This window comes from Otolemur garnettii, unplaced genomic scaffold (genome assembly GCF_000181295.1).
Source record: "Otolemur garnettii isolate 467f Iridium unplaced genomic scaffold, OtoGar3 scaffold00159, whole genome shotgun sequence".
In the NCBI taxonomy this organism is placed as follows: domain Eukaryota; kingdom Metazoa; phylum Chordata; class Mammalia; order Primates; family Galagidae; genus Otolemur; species Otolemur garnettii.
Window position 1 is genome coordinate 1565021 of NW_003852554.1, and position 22058 is coordinate 1587078.

Genomic DNA, 22058 nt, shown 5'->3' on the forward strand with positions numbered 1-22058 from the left:
CAAATAATAATAAATAGATATTGGCTCAGCACCCATAGCTTAGGGGTTAGGGTGCCAGCCACATACACTGGGGCTGGAAGGTTTGAACCCAGCCCGGGCCTCCTAAACAACAATAACAACTGCAACAAAAAAATAGCCAAGTGTTGTGGTGGGCACCTGTAGTCCCAGCTACTTAGGAGGCAAGAGAATCACTTAAGCCCAAGAGTTTGAGGTTGCTGCGAGCTGTGACACCATGGCACTCTACCGAGGGCAACATAATGAGACTCTGTCTCTATAAATAAATAAATAAATAAATTGTTCAAGATCTAACAGTGAATCAATGAGATGACAAATAAGTGAGTAAAAAGACAGAAAACAGAGAAGGTCTACCAGAGAAGAGAGGAGTAGGAGATGATGGATGTGAAAGGTAGAATTTTCCAACAGATTTAGGTAAAAGTGATAGTGGCCTGGACCACAGGGCACTGGGCACAGAAGGGTGGTTATTAAGAGATGTTGGGCAATGGAATGGATGGGGTTAGTGATGCAGTGGACGATGGAGGCCAGGAAGAGGGATTTGGCAAGGGTGGCTGTCAGTTTACCGGCTTAAGGAACTGGGTGCAAGGTAGTTGCTCATGAAAAAATTGGGGGAAGAACAGATTTGAGAGAATGAACAAGAGTTCAGTTTGGAACAAGACACGTTTCAGTTTGCTTGGAAAGATCTGCTAACATATCACAGAAGAAGGAACATTAACACTGGGCCTCGAGGTCTATCTTACCTGTCGGGAAACAGAATTTCCCTTCAGTGAGATCACTGAGCTCCTTTCTGGAAGTTTCTTTCACTCAAAAGAGGCCCCGTGAGAAGAGGCATTGTTGAGATCATTATATAGGGGGTGTCTCATTTTCATCTCATTTTTCAGATGGGAAAGCTGAGACCTAGACCTGGGTTTTCTTTCCCAGCCTTAGCCTTTTCATTCATTCATTCATTCATTCATTCACTTGGCAGTTATTTATTAAAAGCCAGCTTTGTGCTGGGCTCAGTGGCTCATGCTAGTGGCTCAGTACTTTGGGAGATGTGGTGGGAGGATCTTTGAGCCCAAGATTTTGAGATTAGCCTGGACAGTATAGGGAGACCCTGTTTCTATAAAAAATTAGCCAAGTGTGGTGGTGTATGCCTGTGGTCCCAACTACTTGGGAAGCTGAGGCAGGAGGATAGCTTGAGCCCAGGAGTTAGAAGATGCAGTGAACTATGGTGATGTCACTGTATCCCAGCTGGGGTAACAGAGTGAGACCTCCATCTCTTAAAACGAGACCAAAAAAAAAAAAAAAAACAAAAAAAAACTTACTTTGTACCAGATGCCAAGTTCTGAGGATATACTACTAAATAAATAAAACCAAGAGTCTTGCCTTCTAGAACCTTAAACACAAAAATAAGTTTAAAAAAAATTATATATATATATGTCAGAGGGTGACAAAAGCTGTGTAAAGAAACTTAAGGACTGGAAAGGGGTCCAGTATAGTGGCGGTGCCCTTAGAAGGTGAGTTTGAAAGGCTCTGGGCTGCGTTTATGGGGCTGCTCCCCCTACCCCACCCCCACAGCACAGCCCATTGTGACAGTGTCTGGGGTTCTAGACTACAGGCCTGGGAGACAGGAGGAGGCCAGGAGAAGGAGGAGGGAGAGAGAGACTGAAAGGGGATTAGTGAGTGGGCTGCACCCCCCAAGGGGGGCAGCAAAGGCCAATGGGTCAGAAGGGCCATAAAGACTCCCTTTGTCCTCGTGGAAGGTAAGATAAATTTATTCCGTAGGCCCATGTGCTCGGGCCTCCCCCACCCTCAGTCAGATCTCAGATGGCACCCCCTCCTGCTCTTCCTCCCACCCTTGAGAAAACCTGAGGTGGGTCCAGATTATCCCTGTGTCCCAGTACAGAGTGGGCAGCCTGGGAGAGCTTGTTACAACATCCAAGGTGGACCATGGAGGTTGAGCGGGTCCTGTGAGGCTCTGTACTGGAAAGGAGGGGCTGAAGCACCCCAGGGTCACTCCCTGTGTCTTTACCCCCAGGACTCCTGTGAGCACCCTCCACGAGGCCCTGGACCAGTGCATGATCGCCCTGGACCTCTTCCTCACCAACCAGTTCTCAGAAGCACTCAGCTACCTCAAGCCCAGGTGAGGCATAAGCCCCGGATTGGGCGGGGGCATGTGGGGTCAGGCAGAACCTGAAGTCTCACAGGAGAGAAGCCCCATGTAACTGAATTCCTTCAGCCTTCTGGGTCACCATGACCCCCGAGGAGTCCTATAAAAATGACTCTAGCTCCCCTTCCCACAGCTCTCTCCAAGGTCACTGTGACTTCCTCTCCTTAGATTCTGGAAAACTCTTCGCACTTTAATTTCCTGTTCCTGAGGTTTCTCCCTATCAGCTATATCACAGACTGTTTCTCCCCAAAGCATAGAGACTTGGTTGCCTACCTTACTGAACATTTTAGGGCAACAGTGCAGGCTACTCACTTAGTCTTTCCTTCTAGTGATTACTGCCTTGTTTCTATAAACATAAATAAATACTATGCTTATGCTCCTTTTTCTTATCATTTTTTCAGTTTTAAAAATTGAAACATAATTCATGTATCATAAAAATGTCCTTTTTTTACTTATGACTTTTTTTTTTTTGCTGCATGAGTTGTCATATAACTCTTTTTTTTTTTATTAGATCATAATTGTGTACATTAATTCTCTCATAGGATACAGTGTGTTACTTCTATATGCAGTTTGGAAAACTCTCATCCAGGTGGCCAACATAGCCATCATGTCTTTCTCATAATTGTTATGCTAAGACATTTATATTCAACCTTTAGACAAATTCACCTGTACCCAAATAGAATAAACTATAGGCATGATCCCCACAATATCATTCTCTTCACCCATCCTCCCCCTCCCCTCCCCCCTCTTCTTTCCCCGTAGTCTAGGGCTCCATTTGGATTGTAGCTTTCCTAAGATAGCTAACAATTAGTTTCATAATAGTGTTGAGTACATTGGATACTTTTTCTTCCATTCTTGAGACACTTTGCTAAGGAGGACATTTTCCAGCTCCATCCATGTAAATATGAAGGAGGCAAAGTCTCCATCTTTCTTTGTGGCTGTATAGTATTCCATGGTGTACATATACCACAATTTATTGATCCATTCATGGGTCGATGGGCACTTGGGCTTCTTCCATGACCTAGTGATTGTGAATTGGGCTGCAATGAACATTCTGGTACAGATATCTGTATTATAGTGTGATTTATGGTCTTCTTGGTATATACCTAACAGAGGAATTACAGGATCAAATGGTAGATCTATATTTAGATCTACTTATAACTTTTTTTTTAACCTTCATCTTCAATGTAACGGTGTTACCACTTTTAAACACTATCTTTTGGTAGACAAGAATTTAACTTTCTTAGGCCTCTGTCCCACCTTCCTCCCCACATACCCCACTTGTCATTATATCACCATATTTGGGTAAATTGATAATCAGTGTTTGTATTGTTACAACTTTGTAATGAATGCTTATTGCAGAGATGAAGTATGTATTAGATTGTTTTCTTTCTGAAGCTAATAATTGTCTTGGTTTCCCATTTGTCTAATTTGCTATACATTTAGCCTTACCTTTTTATAACTGATTATCCTATCATGAGTTTTCCCCCAAATGCTCAAACATATCAAGTAAGCTGTCAGTCCCTCCTGTTCCTGAAAACCTTGTCTTTTGGCCACTCTGGCTGGCTGCTGGAACCCCCTTGCTTCTCTCTCATTTCCCTTTTTTTTAGAAAGAGTCTTACTCTGTTGTCCTGGATAGATGGTGTCATCATAGCTCAGAGCAACCTCTACCTCTTGGGCTCAAGAGATCCTCTTGCCTCAGCCTCCTCAGTATCTCTGCTTTCCTTGATCCTGGGTCTTTCTCTCTTGTCTCCTCCCTGATTTTACCTGAGCATGTCCTCTAGAAATTTGTTAAGAAGGAGGTGCATGAAAATAAACTTTCCCCCCAGAATTTTGAAGGCATTGCTTCCAGTTTTCTAGCACCTACTGTAGCTGTGAGAACCCTAATTCTTCTTACTTTGTGTATGACCTTTTTTCTTTTCCAGAAATGCTTAATATCTTCTCTTTTCTTCTCAAAAATCTTGGCTTTTACAGTGATGTGTTGGAATAAAGGTCTTTTTTATTCCTTATTTTTATTTGGAGACTCACAGTTCTAGAAAGTTCTCTTACATAATCCCTGCATCTTCTGTTTCCCTTTCCTGGGCTTCAGCCACATATTACACTTCCTGGATCAGTGTTCTTCTAAGCCTCTATTTTCCCTCTGCCCTGTCCTTTTTCATTTCTTTATCTTTTTTCCTCTGATTTTTTGGGAGATTTTCTTTTCTTTTCTTTTTTTTTTTTTTTGAGACAAAGCCTCAAGCTATCCCCCTGGGTAGAGTGCCATGGCATCACAGCTCACAGCAACCTCCAACTCCTGGGCTCAAACGAGTCTCCTGCCTCAGCCTCCCAAGTAGCTGGGACCACAGGCACCCACCACAATGCTCAGCTATTTTTTGGTTGCAGCCATCATTGTTATTTGGTGGGCCTGGGCTTGATTCGAACCCACCACCTTAGGTGTATGTGGCTGGTGCCTTAGCCACTTGAGCCACAGGCACCGAGCCTTTTGGGAGATTTTCTCAGCCTTATTGAATCCTTCTATTGACTTTTCCTTTTTTTTTTTTTTTTTTAATTTTTTGTAATAGTCTCACTGTATCACCCTTGGTAGAATGCTGTGGCGTCACCGCTCACAGCAACCTCAAACTCTTGGACTCAAGTGATTCTCTTGCCTCAGCCTCCCAAGTAGCTTGGACTACAGGTGCCTGCCACAACACCTGTTGTTGTTTTAGCTGGCCTAGGCCACATTTGAACCCACGTTTGAGCCCTGGTGTACATGGCCAGCGCCCCACCCACTGAGCTACGGATCCTGCCCATCACCCGGCTATTTTTAGAGATGAGGTCTCGCTATAGCTCAGGCTGGTCTCGAACTCGTGAGCTCAGGCAATCCACCCACCTTGGCCTCCCAGAGTGCTAGGACTATAGGTGTGAGCTGGCCACTATTGACTTTTCTTTATTTCTATAATCATATGATTTTTTTCCTGATACTTTTTATTCTCTGAATGTTCTTTTTTACCTGTAACATCTCATTCTTAATTTATGCAATATCTTCTTTATATCTGTATTTGCCCCTGGGATATAGTAAGTACTATGTTTCCCCTCAAATAAGACACTGTCTTATATTTATTTTTTCTCAAGAAGACACACTAGGGCTTATTTTCAGGGGATGCCTTATTTTTATTAAGTATAATACAACAGTCTACATTTATTCAAATACAGTTAAGTCATTCTCTTCTGGAACCTGACGGGGGAGCTGACCTTGTTGGTGGGGCTGGCAGTGCTAGTGATGAGTGAACTCCTTTCCCCTAGCCATTTGCACATGCACAATAGGATGCCTGCAACCTCCTTATCACAGGCACACCCTCGCAAGTGTGAACAGCTCAAAGAAAGGGGCTGTGGCAGATAAAAGGTATTCCAGTCTTCCTTACGCTCTGCCCTGAAATGCAGGACTTGGCTATGCAGATACACAGATATGCATCACTAGGTCTTATTATTGAGGTAGGGCTTATATTTAACAAATGCATAGAAATCCTGCTAGGGCTTATTTTTGGTGTAGGTCTTATTTTCGGGGAAACACGGTACTTTAATATTTATTTTATTATTATTATCACAGAATATTGTCTTCTTTTTAAAATATCTTATTTGTTTCCTGCATAACTTGGCTTTATCCATATTCCTGAATTCTGTTTACTGGTGGGAATCCTGTTTTTGTGTGGTGCTTCCCTCAAATACCCAATGATCTATGGCTATCGGTCTGGTCACATTTAAAAACAAGTTCACTCAAAGACCAACAGGAAAGTCTGTGCTAAGCCACCTTGCAAATGGTAGGATTGGCTCTGGTGCAGAGCTGGTCCCCAGATGTTAGCATCTGGGGTGGTTCAGCTTCTTCAGAGAGGAATCCTCCTTTTCTTGGCCTGGACAGAGAGATCATAGCAGCCTGAATTGAGACTGGGGGAGGAAGGAGGGTCAGGGTCTAGTCACACCTGCTGCCTCCTAACCCCCTTCTTTTCAGCTCCCAGTTGTCCTCTGCACTGCAGGACCTGGTTTCTCAAGCCCCCAGGAATAGCTAATGGTGAGGCAAGAGGACGGGTTTACACAAGTCTCCACGCCTGACCAATTCCGTTCTTTCTTTCTTTTTTATTTTGTCCCTCCCCCCTTTTTTTGAAACAGAGTCTCACTGTGTCGCCCTGGGTAGAGTGCTGTAATCACAGCTCACAGCAACCTCAAACTCTTGGGCTTAAGCGATTCTCTTGTCTCAGCCTCCCACATAGCTGGGACTACAGGCGCCTGCCATAACGCCCAGCTATTTTTTGGTTGTAGTTATCATTGTTGTTTGGCAGGCCTGGGCTAGGTTTGAACCCGCCAGCTCCAATGTAATGGCTCGCACCCCAGCTGCTGAGCTACAGGCACCAAGCCCTTTCTTTTTTTTGTGAGAGAGTCTCACTCTGTTGCCCAAGGCTAGAGTGCCATGGGATCATAAGAATGGGCCCAAGCCATTCTCTTGCGTTAGCCTCCCTGAGTAGCTAGGACTTCAGGTGCCCACCACAATGCCCAGCTAATTTTTTTTTTTTTTTTAGAGACAGAGTCTCACTTTATTGCCCTCGGTAGAGTGCTGTGGTGTCACAGGTCATAGCAACCTCCAGCTCTTGGGCTTAGGTGATTCTCTTGCCTCAGCCTCCCGAGTAGCTGGGACTACAGGTGCCTGCCACAATGCCCAGCTATTTTTTTGTTGCAGTTTGGCCAGGGCTGGACCCGAACCTGCCACCCTTGGTATATGGGGCCAGCGCCCTACTCACTGAGCCACAGGGACCGCCCAACCGGCTAATGTTTTTTTATTTTTAGTAGAGATGGGGGTCTCACTCTTGCTCAGACTGGCCTTGAACTCCTAAGTTCAAGAGATCCACCTGCCTTGGCCTCCCAGAGTACTAGGATTACAGGCGTGAGCCATTACACCCAGCCCTAGTTCAGTTTCTTGACGACCCCATTGATGGTTCTCCTGCTGGGCTCAGTGGCCCAGCTTCTGGGGTGGCATGGGAGGGGTTCTAGGATGTGCTCATCATGATGAGTCCCTTTGGTCTGTCTCCACACGTCACTCCCACCCTCTGGGGGAGCTGGGCTTGAGGTGGTGCAGGCCATGCCACATCCTGCTTCAGCACTAAAAGTCCAGATTCCTCTCCTGGTATTTGTGGAAGGCGCTCCAGCTCCTGTTTCCTTCCTGGTCATTTTCTGTCCTTCACTGGGCCCAGAACCCCAGACCACGGCCACCCTCCTGTGCTGGAAACAGGCTGTCCCCTGCCACAGCTGTGCAGCCCTCCTGTGTACCCCAAGCATAGACACTGGCCCTTTTCCTCCTCCTGAAGCCCAGTTAAGACCAGGCAACAACTTGGTCTCCTCTAAATTGCCCTGCAGACCTGGGGCCACCACAAGAGTCTGAACACAGAAGAAAGTATTAAGCTGCATCCAGCTCCTCAAGCTGTCCTCACCAATATCCCTAAGAGGGCTGTTCCCTCTGTAGCTCCCTTGCCCCGTCCCCCACCCCCAATTTGTTTTCCATGCGTCCCTTCTTTGGGTAGTGTTGTCTCTGTTCCCACTTTATTTTACTTATACTGTGTCTGTCCCTAAGCACTGTCTCTGGAACATGGAGGCTGCTCTATTTTTCTTGATGAATTAATGATCGTGATTAATAAGTAGCCAAGCTATAGGATTCAAACCCAGCCCCACTGGACTATACAAGCCACACTCTTTCTGCTGTGCTATCTTATGTCTCAAGCAGGGTAGAGGCATTTACCTTGGGCCCTTGGGTGGGGAGCTAAACACCTGCCTCCTCCATTACTAGGAGTGAAGGCAGCAGAAACGGTGTGCATAGGGGTTTGTGTGTGCTGGGGTTGGGGTGGGGGGAGTTCAGGGTGTGTTCCTGCCACATCCTGGCATTTGTCTAAGGGAAGATGCAAGGGGTCACCTGCTGAGAGTGAGGGCCCAAGCAGGGAGGGAAGGGGGATGATGAGGAGGGGAAAGGGTGCTTCTGGACAGTATATCGGGCCAGCCAAGGCTGAGGGCCCCCGGCTCCGAGTGTGCCAGTCTGTGAGCTCAGTGGTTTTCTCCAGTGTTGCTCAATGGCAGCATGGAGAAGGGTGGTTGTGTGGCTCCTGGACTTGGGCCCTTACTGGGCAGGGCAGAAGGTTAGGAGGCTTAGTATTTTGCCAAGTAAGGGGCTGGATGAGGAAGCTAAGTTGAGAAGTCAGGAAGAGGGGACAGGCTAGCAGTGGGAGGAGCGGGCAGCAGGAGTGGTGACCACGAGCAGGAAGGTAGGCAGTGGGGCCCGAAGGTAGCTGGCATCCTTTAAGACTCTGGAAGCAGAGCCATCTGTGTGATGAGGGTGAAGCTGAAGCGTGATCCAGGGAATGGAGTGATTGGGCAACTGTCATCAGTTCACTCAGCAATACATGGCCTGGCAGGGTGCTGGGAACTGGGCCTACAGCACTGAGCAAGGTGTGGGCTGTTCTCAGGATCTAGTCTCAGAGAGGCTCCCAGAATACTAGGGAGCTGCATAGGAACCCCTAACTCCTGGGGAAGAGGCTGGTCAGGAAAGCCACATTGCAAAATGAGGGATCATTTGTTCAAATATTATTGAACATTTTAAGGCAGTAATTGCAGAGAATTAAACCAAGCATGGGGCCCTTTTAGGTACAGGGCCCTGTGCAGCTGTGCTGATCATACACCCATGAAGCTGGCCCTGGAAGGCTTCCTGGAAGAAGTAATAGTTGCGAGATTGTCTGGAGGGGGAGTCAGTCAGGACTGACTGGCTGTTTCTAGGCAAGGGGAGCAGCCTAGGCAGAGGCCTGGCAGTGAGTGAGGTCTGGTGTCTCTGAGAAATGGAGATATTCAGCCTGCCTGAGTGGGGAAGCAGAGGCAGGTCCCAAAAGGAAGAGGGAAGGACACTGGAGATAGACTGGGAATGTGGAGTCCCCAGCAGCTGGGGCTGGAGAGCAGGGCAGTGAGGGGGGTCTGAGAGGACCAGATAGACTGGGAATGTGGAGTCCCCAGCAGCTGGGGCTGGAGAGCGGGGCAGTCAGGGGGGTTCTGAGAGGACCAGATAGACTGGGAATATGGAGTCCCCAGCAGCTGGGGCTGGAGCGCGGGGCAGTGAGGGGAGGTCTGAGAGGACCAGCAGAGCAGGGGAGCTTCATTGAAGATGAAGGAGCAGAGACTTGCAGAGGCCAAGGGGCAGCCTCTGCCTTCCAGCCTGAGAGGACCCTGAAAGGGCCTATGGGAGGGAGGCTGGGACTAGGGTTGGGCTGGGGCCCAGGAAGGAGCAGCAGGGTCTGGTCAGGCTCAGGGAGCTCAGATGGTGGGAACGAGGGCAGGACAGGATGGCTGATGAGGCCTGAACCTTGGGTGCCAGCTGAGGAAGGACAGGCTAGAGGCTACTGTGCTTAGCTGCCCTCCAGGTGGCCATGGAGTCTCCACTCCAACACCCTGCTCTGTTGATGGCTTCTCCAGTACCTTCCCCATCTTGATAGCTGGGCTGGGCCCAGAAGGTGGGACCCAGGGGCTTCATGTCCCAGAGTGGGGTTCAGCCCAGGAGTAAGGAGACTATTACTCCCAGGGGTCTGGATGCCATATAAGCAAACAAGACCTTCTGGGGTACAAACTAGATTTGCGCGTCTGAGGCTTGGGGGTTTTCCTATCTCTATACCCCATTTCCCAGTCCAGACCAGAGTTAGGGGGCTTCCAGGTGGTGGCTGGGGCAGGGTGGGGGGCATCTAGGATTCCTAGTCAAGGTGCCTGTTGTGGCCTTGGGTCTCAGACTAGAAATTCCACTTTGTCTTCCAGCTGCCTGGGTGAGGCTGTCCTCTTCCTGGGCCCAGACTAGATTCAGCAGGTAGGGCCGGGCAGATGGAGCTGAGTTCCCACAGGGGCAGAGGAAAGAGAGGCAAGGGCTTAAGAGTTGGAGAGGTCTGTGTGCTATCAGGAAGGCCCTTCCTCAAGGAGAAGATTTTATGCAGCGAAGTGACCCTTGACCCTGGCAAGACATGGGAGAGAAGGGTTATTGTATTTATTCTACAGTGAGAATTCTGAGGCTGTGAGAAGACCAGGGTCACATAGCTGGTAACTGGCAAAGCCAAGGTTCCAGCCTGGGTCTGAGGGACTCTGAAGCCTGCTCTAGCTTCCTTCCCACAAGTCACTGCCCTCAGATTAAGTGGTCCTAGCAAAGGCCTGGCAGGGATCCTGATGGTGGCCAGGGACAGTGAGGGGTGGACCAGACTTTGTTTTCTACCTGAAGGTCACCCAGAAATAAAAAGAGCAACTTAATTCACAGGTGTTTTATACACAAGAAAGTGAGGAAAATGGGCAAGGTCACATGATCTTACAATAAAACAGTCTATTGACCTTAGTCATCTCTGTCCTCTGAAGTTCCCAGCACACACCTGGCACTGAAGAGCTTCAGAAATAATTAACGAGGGGCTGTGGGGGGAGTGAAAAGTGTTGGCACCTCCTGTCTAGGCAGGGGCTCCCCCAGTCACTCTCACTGGCCTGCCAGGACCCGGGCAAGCCAGCACTATCATCTCCATTTTGCAGAAGCAGAAACCAAGGCTCGGGCATGTCAAGTGACTCCCCCAAGTGCAGAGGGGGACTGGCATGGCTACTGTCCCTCCACGCCTCTTTCACTCTCCATGTATTGGGGCAAACTCCCCCCCACCCCGGGCACAGCTTGAAGCTGAGAAGCCTGGGACTGTGGCAGAGCTGGGAGCTGGGAGCTGGGAGGCAAAGGCTTCCTGAAACCACCTTGGTTGGCCCTGACACACAGGTGCTGAGGACAGAGATGCATTACACACAACTCTGTCCTCGAGGCGCCCACAGTCTGGGGAGAGAGCTGAGCCTGTGTTGCCATCAGTTCAGTGTGGTGGGGCCTCCATTTACAGGTACACCATCCCTGGGGTAGCCCTGGGTTCCCAGTGGCCTTGAAGGCATCTGAAGGCCCTGATGGATGAATTGGGGTGGGGACTGAGACCTGGAGGAGGTAAGAGTGAGGTTTTCTTGTGGAAAGTCTGTGTGGTTCAGTGGGCAGGGGTGCAGTCTTGACTGTGACCAGGTGGAAGGTGAGGGAGAAAAACTACAAGAGGGCTGGAGAGGTAGGCAGGGCTGGCATTGTGTGGCCTTAGCCCAGGCGATGTCTCATGGGATGTGGAAGCCGCAGGAGGGTTCAACCAGAGGGCACAGTGATCAGGTGATGGAAAGGAGGGAGAGGCAGCAGATGGCCAGAAGGGAGGTCTAGGGAGTGGGCACAGGGGGTGCCCAGGGGATCAGCAGGATCTCACAGGTAGGGCTTGAGTTGTGTCTGCTAGAAGCAGGGGAGGAAGGTGAGAGGCAGGCCCTGGTATTGGGAAGGGCAGCTTCAGGCCCACAGGGTGCCAGGCCCTTTTTCAGTCCTCTTGACAGCTGTGTGGCTGTCACCCCTACCGAGCTGATAGGGGCTGAGGCTCAGCTCTGGAAGATCACTGAGAGCCACTCAGCAGGAAGAAGGGGAGCTGGGAATAGGATCTGAGGTCTTCTAAATAGCAGTGAAAGGATCAGACCTGGGCAAGGCCTTTCCCCTCCTGGGACCTCTATGCAAATGGAGAAGCAGTGACAGGATCTACCCAGGGCCACCTACCTCTGGCGTTCCAGGAGTTAATGCTCTCAATGTCCCTTTTGTCCGGCAGAACCAAGGAAAGCATGTACCACTCGCTGACGTATGCCACCATCCTGGAGATGCAAGCCATGATGACCTTTGACCCTCAGGACATCCTACTTGCTGGCAACATGATGAAGGAGGCACAGTTGCTGTGTCAGAGGTTGGGGACAAGGGGATGGGAGGGGCAAGAATTAGAGGTTGTGAGGCTCCCCTTCTGTCACCCTGGCCCATCCTAGTGCCTAAATGCCTGCCACTATTTGTGCTGCTTCTTGTGACTACAATGTTGTGTCCCCAAGTACTAACAGCTGTCCCTGTCAGCCCTGCCTGAGGAGACTTGTGTGAGCCAGTCACAGAGCAGCTTCTAGGGACCAGTCTTGATTGGGAGAAAACGAATTCTGTCTTTTTCACTTAATGGCTCGTTGACCTTTGCCAAGTCCCTCTCTGGACTCATCTTTCATTCTCTGAAAATCAGTGTGATGAATCCCCATGGGGACTTCATGCAGACACCAGTCACAGGACCGGGTGCATAACTGGTGTTCAGTACGCATTTGCTGCTTGAATGAATGAACTAATAGACCCCGAGTGTTCGTGCACTGGTGGAGTCATCATTCCCTGGGCACACACGCTTCTGCTGGGCCACGCATGCCCTCTGCTGGGCACTGATGACCCAGGACATCATCAGACCTGGGCCAGCCTGATGCCCACACCACCTGATCAGAGAGGCAGGCACAGTGACATCCAGCATGGTGCGGGGAAGCTCAAGGTGTTGTGGGGGTCCCGCCACAGGTGCTGGAAAGTCTTCCTGGGAAAGATGATGCCTGAGCCAGGGCCTGAGGGGTGCCAAGGATCTGGCCTGCAGAGGCAATAGCAGGGGCAAAAATGTTAGAAAGGCTGTGCCTTGGGGGAGCTGCTGGGAGTGCCTTGTCTGGAGAATCCAGTGGGAGGAGCCTGCAGGCCTTAGAGGCCACACCTACAGCCCAGGCTGTGTCCCCAGGGCAGTGCAGAGGTGTTAAGTGTTCTCAGCCCAGCAGAACCTTCTGAGAAAACTCCCTGGCACACAGGTGGAAGTGAGCAGGCCCAAGACTGGGTGGGCAGGGGTGGTAGGCCCTGGGTGGTAGGCCAGGCACAAAGAAACCTCCATTAGGGAGAAAAATCCAGAGCTGGAATGGGTTGGGAACTGCTGAGGGCAGCGTCAGCTAGACCGGGGGCAGGTTGGCCAGGGGACTGCTTTCTCTGCTCAACCCATGACTGATGTGGTGTTAGCTATCCCTGTTTTACCAGTGACAACACTGAGGCTCAGAAAAGTGACCATTTTGTCAGAATTTAAAACCTTGGGCCAGGCATGGTGGCTCACACCTGTAATCTTAGCACTCTGGGAGGCCAAGGCGGGTGGATCGTTTGAGTTCAGGAGTTCGAGACCAGTCTGAGCAAGAGTGAGACCCTGTCTCTAAAAATAGCTGGGCGTTGTGCTGGGAACCTACTTGGGAGGCTGAAGCAAGAGGATTGCTTGAGTGCAGGAGCTGGAGATTGCTGTGAGCTATGATGATACCACAGCACTCTACCCAGGGTGACAGAGTGAGATTCTGTCTCAAAAAAGAAAAAAATGTCAAAACTTCTCTGTCTGCCCCCAAACCCTGTGTTCTTTCTGCTGTGCTACCTCTCTAAGAATTTGTTCTAGAGTGTGGCAGAGAGGGGCAGAGTTAAGTGCGGCCCCTTTTCCCTCTCCAGGTACCGGAGGAAGTCTTCCATGACAGATTCCTTCAGCAGCCTGGTGCACCGCCCCACTCTGGGCCAGTTCACGGAAGGTGTGGCATCTGGATGTCCTCTCAAGCATGCTCAGCCCAGGTGGCCCAGCTCTAGGAGAGGCAGGAAGGGGAGTTACCCTCCCATTTTTCAGCAAGGGGGCTGGAACCTGGCTCTCTAGTGAGGGTGTGGGTACAAGTGAGAACCATTTCCCTAAAAGTACAACTGTCATCTGAGAGCCTGCAAGTCAAAGAAAGGAAAAGCTGTCCTAAGGTCCCTGGGCTTTGCTCCTCAGGACAAGGGAGGCTCAGAATCGTGTGTGCACCAAGTTTGCATGAGTTAAACAACCTCACGACCGCATGTGCACCGGAGGCAGATGTGGTCCTAGCAGCTGACATGCTGGCACAAGGCAGCTGACCGCAGCAGAAGCTGAGGCCTTGGCTGTCATAGCCTGTAGGATGTCTTTGTGCCACGACCACAGGCAGCAGACCTGGAGGCAGCAGTGGCCGAATACAAGCAATTAAGGGCTGTTCAGTGCAGATGCAAATGACCTTACTCACCTGGAGAGCCCTGGAAGGTTCCAGCACCACACAATGCATCTGATGGTGCTGGGTGCACAGCATCTACAGTGATGCTTGAGGAACAAAGATGAGGCTGGGCTGACCTTCTGGGTGGTGGGGTAGGGACCAGAAGATGAAGAGAATGATGCAGGCTGACAGGATGGTGGTGGGTGCTCTGAGAGTGCTTGACCAGGCTAATGGGGCTGAGGAGGAGGAAAGTGGTGCCACAAACTCCCTTTGCTTTTGGGAATGTAGGGTCAGGTGGATGTGGCCCAAGCCTCCTACTTAGAGTCCCAGGAGGCCATGGGGCTTTGGTTTTCTCCCCACAGAGGAAATCCACGCTGAGGTCTGCTATGCAGAGTGCTTGCTGCAGAGAGCAGCTCTGACCTTCCTGCAGGTAGGAGTTCCACCTCAAAGAAGCGGGTGGGGAACTTCGTGTTCATCTCCTTGTCCAGCTCAGACCCATCCCCTGTCATCCAGGCAAGGACAGAGGCTCAGTGACCCCCTAGCAGGCTCAGAGTGGAGGTGATGGGCCTCATCTGTCACACATCAAGCATTGCCATGGGTCCCTCATAGATTTGGGTGCAGGAAGGGGCAGTTGAGGCCCAGAGCCTTGTATGATCCATCTCAAGCCAACAGGGTTCTGCTTTTACCTCGTGACCACTGATGTGTTTCCTGCCAAGGGTCACACGCTGGTGACAGGCTTTGACACAAAGCCTACTTTACACTTGATTCATTGAGCAAATGCTGCAGCGTCTATTTGCCAGGCTTACTGATGATAATACAGGCGGGTAGTTTTCACACATCTTACACATGTTATAGTTTGCTTTTTCAAACATTTGCCTTTATTATTTAATCTTTACCTCAGAGGCCTGTGAAAGGGAGACTTAGGAGAGAGGAGTTACTTTCCCAAGGTCACATGATTAGCAAATGGTGAGCTGGGATTTGAACCTGCATCTGACCAGGTCAGAGCCCAGGTCTCATCACCACACAATGAGAATTTTGAGAACTGTCACTGTGTGATTTTACCAGAAAACCTGATTATAATAAGAACATGTCATCGCCTCAGTGCCCGTAGCACAGTGGTTACAGTGCCAGCCACATACACCTGGCCTGGGCCAGTTAAACAATAATGGCCACTGCAACAAAAAATAGCTGGGTGTTGTGGCAGGCACCCGTAGTCCCAGGTACTTGGGAGGCTGAGGCAAGAGAATCACTTAAGCCCAAGAGTTTGAAGTTGCTGTGAGCCGTGACGCCACATCACTCTACCGAGGGTGACAAAGTGAAACTGTCTCAAAAAGAAGAAGAAAGAACACGTCATCATCGTGTATATTTGTGTATTTGGGGGCAGAGAGACATCTACACTTTAGTGTTGGGGTGCTGTTTGGGGTTTTAGCTCTTTTTCTCCCCTTTTGGACCTCAGATGATTAGAATTGGATTAATCCTAATGCTTAGTTTAGGACTCGCTGTAATGATTACATCATGTGTTTTATTTTATTTTTTTGTAATATTTTTACAAATAATGAACACACACAATCCCTTCAGCTGGAGGACAGACCCTGGCTGGAGCTGTCCTCCCGCTGTGGGTCCCTCCTCACCCTTTCCCTGCACCCCCCAGGGGAACTACTACCAAGAGCTCTGTGTTTTATGGTTATCATCGCCCACCCTATTTTTTAAAAATAGTTTTATCAGCTTTGTATTCATGTCTGAGCAGCAAACTGTTGTTTTAGTTGGTTTGGGGCTTTCTAAACTACGTAGGACCCACTTCCCGCACCCAGCCTCACAGGGCTGTGTGTTCCATTTCCTGAATACACCTCTGTCTGTTCATCCCTTGTCCTGGGGCATTTGAGTTGTTTCTGGTTCCTGGCTGTTATGAACATCCTTGAAGGTGACTTCCACAGCCCGTGTCTCCCTGTTCCCCGGGTGTACACCAGGAGTGGAGCTGCCGGCCGGCTGTTGGTGTCGGCACTTTGAATGATAAATGTGATAAGCATCTGCTGTTGTAAAAACCATAATCCACAAATGAGCATCCCTCTCCTTTCCTGCAGTTCCACCACCTAGAGGGAGGCCCAGTAACCTTTCCAGGCCTCTCTCCAGGGACGTATATGTGTACATGTGAGGCTGGTGAAGGGACGTTCTGGTCCATCCCGGGACACTTGGGAGGTTTCGTTTGGCCAACTAGGGAAGCCTGGTTTGACTGACCTCTGATCCCATGCCCCCAGGGTCCCTCATAGATTTGGGTGCGGGAAGGGGCAGTTGAGGCCCAGAGCCTTGCGTGATCCATCTCAAGCCTACGGCCACCTACGCGGGCCAGGCCTCAGCATCTTTCCCTCCTGCAGGATGAGAACATGGTGAGCTTCATCAAGGGCGGCATCAAAGTTCGAAACAGCTACCAGACCTACAAGTGAGTGGGGCTGGGGCCCCAGCACCCACTCCCCTGCCCCCCTCAGGCTGCTCTGTGGAAGGAAAGAGGAGAGTAGTAACTGGAGGCTGCAAGCCTAGAATGCTATTTGGGCTCAGGCAAATTTCTGCACTCTCAGGACCTGTTTTCTAGAATAATATCCCCTCCGTTTTCTGGCTATCTCTATTCCTTTCGGTCCTCTGAGTGTCTACTTTGCCCCTGACCCTCTGCTAGGGGAAAATAAGACACAGATTCTGCACCAACATCTTGGTCTTGAGGTGACAGGGAGATAGCCACAGGATCATCATTTTTCAAATGCCACTATCCCCAGGAAGCCTTCCTTTCTTGACGCTTTAGTACATAGAGATGACGGACACACACACACACACACACACACACACACACACAAAAGCTTCTTGAGCCTAGGATTAGTTCCATGCTGTCTCAACTGGGCCAGGTACAACCATGTTTAAGTATGAAAGAAGGAAGAGGGCCAGCCGTGGTAGTTCACATCTGTAATTCTAGCACTTTGTGAGGCTAAGGGGGGGGGGAGATCATTTTGCGGTCAGGAGTTCAAGACGAGCCAGAGCAAGAGTGAGACCTCATCTCTACTAAAACAGAAAAACTAGCCAGGTATTATGATGGGTGCCTATAGTCCCAGCTACTTAGGAGGCTGAGGCAAGAGGATCACTTGAGTCCAGTAGTTTGAGGTTGCTGTGAGCTATGATGCTGTGGCACTCTACCCAGGGTAACAGTGAGACTCTGTCTCAAAAAAAAAAAAAAAGAAGAAGGAGGAGGAGGATCCAGTCCAGAGCACTGCCACTCAGTATGGCTCTGCAATGCCTTATCTATAGTTCCCAAATCAAAGAAACTCTTTTTTTTTTTTTGCAGTTTTTGGCCAGGGCTGGGTTTGAATCCGCCACCTCTGGCATATGGGGCTGTTGCCCTACTCCTTTGAGCCACAGGTGCCACCCCAAAGAAACTCTTAAAAGACCAATTCCTACCTCTGGGCCTTTGCAGAAAACACTTTCTGCACCAGGCCAGCCCCAGCTCCTCCCTCAGATTTTTGCTCATATGTCACTTCCTCAGGGAAGTCCCTGTAATCCCCAGAGTAGGTCAGGTCCCAGGATTCTCCTCCTCTGAGGCTCTCATTAGGACAGTGGGGGTCTGTCCCTGGAGTGGAAATGCCAAGAGGATAGCAGCTTGCTGGCTTTGCTCCCTGCTGCTCCCAGGGCCTGGCAGAGAGAAGCTTCAGTCTGTGCCTAGTGGTTTCCAATTGGGGGGCGATTCTGCCCACCATGAGACATTTGGCAATGTCAGGGGCATTTTGATTGTGCTGGAGAGAGGATGCTACTGGCATCTAGAGCAGCGGTTCTCAACCTGTGGGTTGCGACCCACAGGAACTATTAAAGGGCCACAGCATTAGGAAGGTTGAGAACCACTGATCTAGAGGGTGGAGGCCAGGGGTGCAGCTAACACCCTTCTCCCCCCCACCCCCAACAAAGAGTTAACTTAGCTAAAATGTCAGTAGTATCAGTGTTGAGAAAGCCTGTTATAGTCAGAATGCAGACCACGAACAAATGCCCAGAAGTTGGACAAGGCGGATGTGGCTGAAATTCAGGGGTAAGGAGTATGTTATTACAGTGGGAGATGGGGTTAGAAATTCCTTGAATATGAGCTCTTGGGATTACCACCACTATCAGAAAGCTCAGGGATAAGCATGAGTGGGAGTTAACAGCAGGCCCCACCGGAATGGTCTCTGGCCCCGGTCCCCCAGCAAGTAGCTGAAACAAGACTTGGTATCTCTCCACAGGGAGCTGGACAGCCTGGTCCAGTCTTCACATTACTGCAAGGGAGAGAACCACAGGCACTTTGAAGGAGGGGTGAAGCTCGGTGTGGGGGCCTTCAACCTGGTGAGTGGGAGTGCCCCTCCTCCATTTCCATAGTATCTGGCTCCAGATAAATCTCTGCATGTCCCTGCCCCAAATAGTCAAGGCTGAACAATGGTGCCTGGGTGGTTGCTGGGCACTGGGACCCAGAGATAAACCAGTGACCAGCCTTAAGGAGCTCACAGCCGGGCTGGGGGTGGGAGCTGGAGTCAGCTCCATGGAGTCCATCTGGATTCTTCATCTGCATTTCTTCTTGGATCAAGTTGGGAGCTGGAAACACCATAATGGGAGTCTTGAAAGCATCCTGGCCTGACAAACATAATAATAGATCAGGGCTTCTTCTACCCTGGAGAGCTCACTGTTAAACATTTAAGAGGCCTGAAAACAGCTGATAACTCACAGGAGAGAGACTAGTTTTCTTCCAGGAGGGGGGACTTTGGGGAAGGTTTCTCAGGGGTGTGGATAAGCATTTGAGCTGGATCCTTAGGATCCCTAGGAGTTTCCCAGGTGGGGAAGGGCATCTAGGCAGAGGGAACTGTGTGAGTGGAGACGGGCAGACTGGCAGAGCTGTGTGTGCTTGCGGAGGGGGGGCTTCTCAGGGAAGATTTGGACCTCTGGCCCTAGGTGACCAAGGACCTTTCCAAAGTAGGGGGGAAGAAGTAGTGGCTCTCTCCCCTTCAGGTAGAGCTTAAAGTGCAAACCTTGAGGCAATGGGGTAGGCCCTGCCCCGCTCTGGGGCACCCTTCTTCACGCTCATCTGCTTTTCCTACAGACACTGTCCATGCTTCCTACTAGGATCCTGCGGCTGTTGGAGTTTGTGGGGTTTTCAGGAAACAAGGTAACCACCTCTCTCTAGCACCCTCGACCTGCTGAGCTCCAGGCCTGGAGTTGGGCCCAGTGGGGCTGAGGGACTACAGGGTCTGGGTGCCAGTCCTGGCTCAGCCCCATCCACGTGTGGCCCTGGACAAAGCCCAGACCTCTCTGGGCCTCATCTTCTCTCCATTCCAAGGGGACCAGTAACACCTCCCTGGCCCCTCACAGGGTGGAGAGGCTCTGGGGATAAGGGTGGGTGTGAAGGATAGCTGTGTATAGTGGCCCATGGCCACATTCTCTGAGCTTGATAGGGGTGGGGAGCCTGGTCCTCCCCACCAAGACCTCCTCACTGCAAGGCCTTGAGCAAGTCCTTTCCTCCAGGATCATTTTCTGGTGCTAGCACCTCATCTGGGAGGTGCCTTGAAGGAAACCAGAGAACTCTAGCACTCAGATTTGACTGAGGGTTGAAGGCAGCAGATGCAGGAGTGCTGTCTGGTGGAGGAGGCCTAGGCAGTGGAAGGAGCATTGGCCGGGAAGTCAGGAGCCTTGGGCAGCCTCATCCCTTCCTTTCTGTGACTCTGAAACGAGGGGCTTTCCGCAGACGGTGTCCCCAGAAACGCACTTTTTCTAGCCCTCACTGATACTGACCACTCCCATGGGCCTCTGTATTATTATTTATATAAAAAAGTAACATGACATTTGCTGAAATTTACTTAGAGGAAACATCACTACATGAAAACCCACATTATTTGGCCTGATAAGAACATCATCATAAAAATCAACACTATGAAGCCGGCAGTCTTAGGAAAACCCTGCCAGGCAGAACTGCTGGCCCAGGTTCAGTCCCGGCTGCCACTTTATGGGAAAGGGACACACAGAGCACAGGACTGGGGCTTCCTCCTGGGCACCATCAGATGGCAGAAAGAGACCCCAGAAGGGGAAACCCTCACCTGTGACTCAGGGTTTTCTCATACCAGTCCACAGATCCCTACAATCTTGCTTGCCATCTGCGCAGCCCATTTATGCCCTGGGCCTGTGGTTAGGACTATCAGTCTCCTTGTCCCTCTTCCTCCCAACCAGACCAGGGCTGCTCAGCCATGGACGCCCACCCCAGGGTGGGCAAGCAGGTGTGTACAGGTAGGACTGGGATGCGGCTGTTGAGGAGGTAGGGGGCGCCCAAGGCCCGCCAGTCCTTTGCACTGTTCTTAGGAGCAGTGTCTTCCGCCTAGGAAGGCGGCTGAGGCTCTGAGAGGTGCACCTGTTGCTCAGGGCTACACAACTGACTGGGCCTCCAGGGCGCAGGGCTCTCCAGCCCTGGCATCTGCCCCTCTCTGGGAGCCTCAGCCTGTCTTCCTGTCCCCCCAGGACTACGGGCTGCTGCAGCTGGAGGAGGGCGCAGCAGGGCATAGCTTCCGTGCTGTGCTCTGTGTCATGCTGCTGCTGTGCTACCACACCTTCCTCACCTTTGTGCTCGGTAGGCTTCCCTGTGGGGTGAGCCCTGAGCCCCCAGAATTCGGTCATCTCCAGGGCCAAGAGGGAGAGGGGCCCCCTGGACTGGGGATAAAGGTCCTGAAACAGAAATAGCAGAGTCACATCAACCGGCCTGGGCCTGGCCTCCCCACTTCCTCACAGTGTGACTGGGTAACAGCCTCAGTTTTCTCATCTGTGAAATGGGCATAAATTAGAGGGTATGTGGACACTGTAGGCCTCTGGACACAGCCGCGGCAGACATACACTCCTGGTTACTGAGTTCTGTGACCCACTAGGGACACTACCTGCATTACTTTATTTAATCCTCACATCACCCTGTAGATAGAATTATTATCCCTATTGTACAGAGGGGGAGATAGAGGCTCCAGGAATCCCCTGGTAGGTTGCTGAGGCGGATTGCAGGAGCGAGTGGAGTGACATGTTGTACCCTCCCCTGCCCCCACCCTCACCATTACCAGGTACCGGTAATGTCAACATTGAGGAGGCAGAGAAGCTCCTAAAACCCTACCTGAACCGCTACCCTAAGGTGAGCCCCACCCTTCACCTGGTACCCCCAGCCCTTGAGCACCTTGTGGACCCACAGAGACTCACATGCATGTCATTGCAGGGCGCCATCTTCCTGTTCTTTGCCGGGAGGATTGAAGCCATTAAAGGCAATGTTGACACAGTGAGTGATGGGGGTCTAGGCTACCTCCGGGTCTCCCAGGCACACCCAGACATACTGAGGGACAGGGCAGATTGGAAGGAGAACAGGGCCCAAGAGAAAATCAGCAAGAGGGAGGGGTGGGAAAGGCACTTGGGAAGACAAGAGAGGAGGGGGCATTCGTGGTGAGTGGGCTGTTGACAGGGAGATAAAGGACTATGGCATTCCTGGAGAGGGAAGCAGAGAGGTGGGAAGAACTGTCCTGCAGGCATGGTGATTAGGCTGGAACCTGGTGAAGAGAGAGGGGTGTCAGGTGGGTGAGGGGAGCCCTCAAAAGGGTTAGAGATGGGGGTGGGTCATGGTCCCCAGAACTAAGCCAAGGCTCAGGACCAATTCTATAGCATGGAGTCCTCGGCTTTCCAGCTGGCCTAGCTGTGATTCCCCAGGTGGCAGGACAAATGCTCCAGGCCCAGGTAACCTCATGGAAACTGCTGGAACCTTTGGAGTTTGCTATAAGACAGACATTATTTTATCAATATAATATTAATACTTGCCACTGCTTCTTATCCCCTCCATTAGAGCTCTGTCCTTACCTCTCATTTTTTGATTGAAAAACTAGAGTTCCGGCTCGGCACCTATAGCTCAACCGGCTAAGGCGCCAGCCACGTACACCTAAGGTGGCGGGTTCGAATCCCCAGCCCA

The 22058-nt window shown here is 50.7% G+C and overlaps 1 protein-coding gene across 1 annotated transcript in view; it reads left to right on the top strand.

The window, feature by feature from the left end:
• Nucleotides 1-1701: 1701 nt before the first annotated feature.
• The window catches only part of TTC39A (tetratricopeptide repeat domain 39A), a 35395-nt gene continuing 15038 nt past the window's right edge, over nt 1702-22058 (top strand). Inside the window, exons 1-11 of the mRNA XM_012811463.2 lie at nt 1702-1760; nt 2036-2140; nt 11845-11976; nt 13545-13621; nt 14449-14516; nt 16459-16523; nt 18334-18433; nt 19182-19247; nt 20588-20696; nt 21172-21239; nt 21321-21380. Of these exons, the coding sequence (XP_012666917.1) occupies nt 1717-1760; nt 2036-2140; nt 11845-11976; nt 13545-13621; nt 14449-14516; nt 16459-16523; nt 18334-18433; nt 19182-19247; nt 20588-20696; nt 21172-21239; nt 21321-21380 (894 nt within the window). The 5' untranslated portion in view covers nt 1702-1716. The remainder of the gene's footprint in view (nt 1761-2035; nt 2141-11844; nt 11977-13544; nt 13622-14448; nt 14517-16458; nt 16524-18333; nt 18434-19181; nt 19248-20587; nt 20697-21171; nt 21240-21320; nt 21381-22058) is intronic.